Source organism: Arachis duranensis, chromosome 9 (assembly GCF_000817695.3).
Source record: "Arachis duranensis cultivar V14167 chromosome 9, aradu.V14167.gnm2.J7QH, whole genome shotgun sequence".
Lineage (NCBI taxonomy): Eukaryota > Viridiplantae > Streptophyta > Magnoliopsida > Fabales > Fabaceae > Arachis > Arachis duranensis.
In genome coordinates this window covers 10,031,025-10,037,059 of record NC_029780.3, presented here as the reverse complement: position 1 = coordinate 10,037,059, position 6,035 = coordinate 10,031,025, and the positions used below count along the sequence as shown (strand labels likewise).

General features: G+C 36.0%; 2 protein-coding genes and 1 pseudogene across 2 annotated transcripts in view; 2 read left to right on the top strand and 1 right to left on the bottom strand.

The window, feature by feature from the left end:
* LOC107464667 (phenylacetaldehyde oxime monooxygenase CYP71AN24) overlaps positions 1 to 1,110 on the top strand; it is a 5,103-nt gene extending 3,993 nt beyond the window's left edge. The window contains exons 2-3 of the mRNA XM_016083607.3: positions 121 to 408; positions 646 to 1,110. Coding sequence (XP_015939093.1) covers positions 121 to 408; positions 646 to 984 — 627 coding nt within the window. The 3' untranslated portion in view covers positions 985 to 1,110. The remainder of the gene's footprint in view (positions 1 to 120; positions 409 to 645) is intronic.
* An 820-nt stretch (positions 1,111 to 1,930) lies between these two features.
* LOC107464561 (nematode resistance protein-like HSPRO2) lies at positions 1,931 to 3,790 on the bottom strand (annotated as a pseudogene).
* A 430-nt stretch (positions 3,791 to 4,220) lies between these two features.
* LOC107464560 (protein FAR1-RELATED SEQUENCE 5-like) lies at positions 4,221 to 4,616 on the top strand. The gene has a single exon (XM_016083482.1). The coding sequence runs from the start codon at positions 4,221 to 4,223 to the stop codon at positions 4,614 to 4,616; it is 396 nt and encodes a 131-aa protein (XP_015938968.1).
* Positions 4,617 to 6,035: the final 1,419 nt, after the last annotated feature.

Below are 6,035 nucleotides of genomic sequence, written 5' to 3'. Positions count from 1 at the left end.
CTTTGAACCCTTCTTTTTCTTACTAAAGTTACAAAATGTTCTTGTAAATAAATTATATATGGCCAATACTAAATATTTAAACAGTGATAATATATATAATAAATTGATGAATTATTGCAGGACATGTTTGTAGGGGGCACGGACACAACTTCAGCAACTATAGAATGGGCAATGACAAGACTTGTGCAAAATCCAGAAATTATGAAGAAAGTTCAAGAAGAAGTGAGAAGGGTTGTGAGATGTAACAATTCATCAAAAGTGGAAGAAAACCACATCAACCAAATGCAATACTTCAAGTGTGTAGTGAAGGAGACTCTAAGGTTGCACCCACCTTGCACCGTTTTGCCTCCACGAGAGACCATGGCTCATGTCAAACTCAATGGATTCGATATTCCACCAAAAACAATGGTAAATACAAGTGTAACTGTTTTTTTCTTCAAAAATATTTAAAATTTAGAATAAAAAATTTATGATTTAGATCTAGAATTTAAAATTAATTAAATAATTTTAAAAATTTTGACTGATATTAGTTGAAAAAAATTCTCGAGTAATATTCTTTTCATANNNTATTATTTTTTATTATAATTGTTTAATTTATCATATTTAATATAATTGTGTATTTGTATATTGGTGCAACATATATAGGTACTAACTAATGCATGGGCAATTCAAAGGGATCCAAGATTGTGGGAAAGGCCTGAGGAGTTCATGCCTGAGAGATTTGAGAAAAGTGAAATTGATTTCAATGGTGATCAATGGTTTGAGTTCCTTCCATTTGGATTTGGGAGAAGGGGTTGTCCTGGAGTGTTCTTTGGGGTTGCTATTGTTGAGTATGTTCTTGCTAGCCTTCTCTATTGGTTCGATTGGATGCTTCCAGAAAATATTTCATCAGCTCATGACATTGATATGAGTGAGGTATATGGACTCGTTGTCTCAAAGAAAGTGCCTCTTCACCTTAAACCAATAGCACATGTTAGAGCTTAATTAATTAAACTATTAAAGTGATTATATTAGCTAATGTTGTTTCCGTACGTGTTATCTTTGCTTTATTGTGATGTATAGCGTATTAAGAAAATAATTCCGCTACGTTATCAATAGCATTTCTGCCAACTTCTACCAACTCTTGTTTATAGTTGTATTGAATGAAAATGTCTTTGTGGATGTGTCTAATAAAAATATATTTTTTTATAATTGTATATAATAGAAGTATCTTTATAAATATATTTTTTAAGTGTGTCTATTTATATATATGTTTAAAATATAATAATTAATTATTATTGGTAATAAGTTGATAAATAATATGTTAGATACCCTATAAAAAATAATAATAATTAATAATGATGGATGTTGCATGAAAATAATATTGAGTTATGTATATCAGTTATCAACTTCCTATGATAAAATAATATTTTGATACTACATACATGATGTATGCCAATAACTCAACTAAAAAATGGTATATAAAGTGTTATTTTTAAAAATTTCTTCATAAATATTTTAATTTTTTATTGTTGTTGTTGAAATAATAAATTAAACATTTTAAGTAAAGTCTTTAAAGCATAGAATAATAAATAAATAAATAAATCTCTTTCATTTTTCTATTTTTGGGATAAATCAAACTCTCAGGTCGTCATTGCCAATTTAGAACACCAAGGGTGACATTAACAGTTGACAATAAAATACTACTCATCAATGATGAAGAGCCGTAAGATAGACTGATACGACATAAAATTAAAAAAATTATATCAATGTATAATTTATAAATGAAAAAGTATACTGAACCAAAATGTTCCTATCCAAAAATTAAATAAAATTATATTAATTTATATTAATAATTAATTAATTTTAAATTTTTTAAATTCAAAATTTAAAAGATTAAGTAAACCTAATTAAAACTTATAAAAACGTTTTTTTTCTCTCTCACATTAATCTACCAACCTCCAACAAACACACATACAGACCCCTCTCTCACCGTCAGACCCTCTCCGCCTCCCACCACGACCCACTCCTCTTCTATCAGCGAGTCGCCGGAACCAACTCGGTTCCCGCCAGCCTCCGCACTCTCCGTCACCGCCACCACAACCTGCTTGTAACCGAAGAAGAATCTCTTCATCGCTGCCTCTATTCCTTGCATCACTTGCAACATCTCCACCATACTCTCCTTCTTTTCCGCATAAACCGTCATCGCGGCCTCCACTATCCCTGGCCCTCCCTTCGGATCAACCTCCACCTCTAATATCTCCGGCACCATCCTCTTCATCTCCCTACACATCTTTGTCACCTCCACTAGCTCATTCGACCGGAAGCAAAACGCTGCCGTATCGCCGAAACACCGAATCTCAATCTGCTTCTTCAGCTTCATCAAATCGTTTGGATCCATCAATAAGTGAAGCTCCTTGATCTACGTTAGAAGCTTCTAGATCCGCTCCACTGCGTAGCACTCCCTCGCGGCCTTCTCGAACCTTCTTCCTTCCACCGACTCCGCAACACTCGAGCAGCATGCGCGCGGCGCGTGACCAGGACTCCACAATCTGGTGCGTCGCGCGGAGATTCAAGTTCTCGAAGTTATCCACGTGATCACGATGTTGTTCTCTGCCTTTTGGAATATTAGGTGTCGTTTTGATGATTAAAGAGACTGCAAACTACACACTTGATCTAAGCCAAAAGGAGTCTTTGAACAATTACAGAAATATAAAAAATATTTATTTAATATAAAAAAATATCATAATACTTAACAAAAAAATATCCAGTTATATTTTAGTAAAAATAATTAAATATCTATAAAATTTAAAAAAAAATAATGAAATTTTTAAAGAAATAGAGACATTCACATTTCTAATACAAAAAATTCAAAAAATATATAAAAAATATCCATTTAGTATGAAAAAAAACATTTTGATACTTAGCAGAAGAAACATCTATATATTAATTAATTCGTAAAAATTTTGAATTCATCTAAAAATATTTAGTTGATTTTTGGCTAATACTTTTTTTCCCTAACATTAGCATTGTTGTTTATAAATTGACAAATTTTCTAATAGCACGAAGTCAAAGTCATATTTATCCGTATCTGACAACTGCGAAAATTATTTTTTCAAAAATATATCATGACCTGGTTTTTCAACATTCAAATTGATCATACAACTACCTAAATAAAATAAGGTGTTTTCTTCCAAATCCATGGCAATTTTGTGGGTAAGTTACCCTTGCACATGTGTCTTCATCTCAGCCGTTGATCAAAAAAATTTTCAACCTTTCATTAATTGCATTCATTGATAATAGCAAAAGCCTTTAATGAACATATACTATAACAAATACTACATTAATTATTGTATACATATACTATATAGTGTATTGGGGAACATTTATAATTATAATTTATAATCTCTAACTTGTTTTTCATTTTATAAAATACCCTCCATCACTTTCTGAAATTCAACATGCATGTCTCACAAGCCTTTAATTCATGTTTCACTTCCTGGAAAACGCATAGAACCCACTGCCCACTGGTTTTTTCGCCTTCGTTCTATACCCACTACCCAACCCTGGAATTTGTTATCCTAGAACCCACTACCCAACCCTGTTTGATTTTTAGTGTCCATTTATCAAGAATGATCTCCTTCGAGTAACAGCTTCCGGAACTGGTACTCTACTTTCATCGGATTGGCGTCGACGTCAACTCAGGAGAGGGCGAACGCTAAACTGATGTGGCTCCGGTAGAGAATTTTGTAGCAGAACTTCTGCTAGATCCGAAGCTGTGGTTGCTGGAAGCTGGTTTACCAACATTCATTTTTCGGCTGCCTTCGCATTAGGTGCTTCGGATTAGGTAAAGGTCACCTCCCTCCAACTCCGATAGTGCATTTTTTATCCGTTGAAGCTCAACCTCTGGTTCTCATCAAGGTATGTCCGATTAAGTTTTTTTGTTAATCCAGATTAGTTTAATTTTGATGATAGTCTATGCCTTTTCAACGGTTCTCTGTTTACGGTGTTGGGTTGCTATTCTGGATTTTGGAAATAAAGCAACATTGTCCAGTTCTATGCTGTGGCTAGGTTTGGGGAATTGAAATTAAAACCTAATACTGGGGTCCAAAACAATTGGGTTAGTTTAATTGGATTTGGTTCATTTAATTTTACATGCAGCTTAGTTTAGCTTTCCTTCGTTGCTGCCATTGGCTCTATTTATTGACATTTTTGGGTAAAATTATGGCAGTGGTTAAATTATGTCCATAAAGGAGGATGATGTTAAGAATGATTCTGATAATGATTTGGGTGATGATTTCGATTATCAACCGAATGCAGAAGATGATGCTGATGACGACGATGTGGATTCTCTGGATTTCACTAGCAAGAGTGAAGAAGTTTGTGGTGTAAAAAGAATAGCGGATTTAATGGTGGAGGATATTTGGAACCTAGAGTTTAGGACAGAGGATGAGGTTTGCCAATTTTATAACGCTTATTCTTGTTGGCATGGATTTGTAATGAGGAAGGATGACGTGGTTAGGGATAATCAAGGTAGAATCATTAGCAGGCAACTTGTTTGCAATAAAGAGGGCTGGAGAAATATGAGGTATCTCGATTTGGATGATAGATCAAGGGAGGCAAGGTCACTAACGTGAACCAAGTGTCCAGCTCGGCTTAGGGTAAAGCTTGACTACGGATGCGGTAGATGGAAGGTATCATGTTTTGTGAAATCTCACAACCACGATATGACGCCACCCCAATTTGCGCATCTGGTACCGGCCAATCGACGTCTCACTGTGACTGATAGAGTCCAAGTGGAAAATCTTCATAATTTTGGTGTCAAGAGCTGCCATATTATGGGGTATATTGCATTCCAGAAGGGTGGATATCGTCATGCTGGCTTCACACGGAAAGATTTGTACAACCACATCGATCGCTATCGTCGGGCAAAAGTTAAAAACGAGGATGCCAATGCGGCAATAAACTATTTGATTGGCAAGTCAAACAACGATCCGCTGTTCTTTGGAAAGTATACGTTCACTAGTGACAAAAGGTTGGAGCATATTTTTTGGGCAGATGGGCAGTCAATTATCGACTATCACTACTTTAGAGATATTGTTGCCTTTGATTCAACCTACAAGAAGAATAAATACAACAAGCCTTTGGTCATTTTCTCTGGATGCAATCATCACGGGCAGACTGTTATCTTCGGCTCCGGCCTACTATCGGACGAAACCACAGAGACGTATAAGTGGTTGTTGGAAACCTTTGTTGAAGCGATGGGTGGGAAAAGTCCAAAAGCAGTAATAACTGACGGAGACCTTGCCATGTAAGATGCAATCAAGAATGTTCTGCCTGATGCGACCCATCGGTTATGCGGCTGGCATCTGCAGAGAAATGCATGTGAAAATATAAAGAATCCTAATTTCCTGCGTGATTTTAAGGGTCTTATATACGACAACAACGACCAGAGAGACTTTGATCGGAGATGGGCAGCCATTTTGGATAAGCACAACCTTGTTGGCAATACCTGGATGGAGAAGACGTACGAAACTCGTGAGATGTGGTCCCATTGTTTCCTCCGGGATAAGTTTTTCGGTTACATAAGGACGACATCACAGTGTGAAGGTATAAATTCTCTCATTAGATTTTATGTTAATCGCAAGAACACCCTCATTGAGTTCATGCATAACCTGGATAGGGCCTTAAAGGAGTATAGAAACAATGAATTAATAGCTGACTTTAAGTCTCAATGCTCAGAGCCAGTGATGATTACCTCGTTGGAGGTATATGAAAGATCTGCATCATGTTATTTCACGCGAAACATTTTAAAGGAAATTCGTAATGAGATTCAGAGGGCAGGGGCTTTGAATATAACGGTACTAAGCACAACCTTGGACAAGGTAGAGTTCAGTGTGACTGCCCTCGGAGACCCGGCCAAAGATCGACGGGTGGAAGTCGATAGAGGTAAGAATCTATTCTCGTGCTCGTGCAAGCTGTTTGAATCACGTGGTATTCCCTGTAGTCATATCTTCTGTGCCATGAAGTTCAAAAACATACTTGAGTTTTCAGAT

Coding starts and splice junctions, on each gene's coding strand:
- LOC107464560 (XM_016083482.1), top strand. CDS start 4,221: ATGTCCATAAAGGAGGATGATGTTAAGAATGATTCTGATAATGATTTG.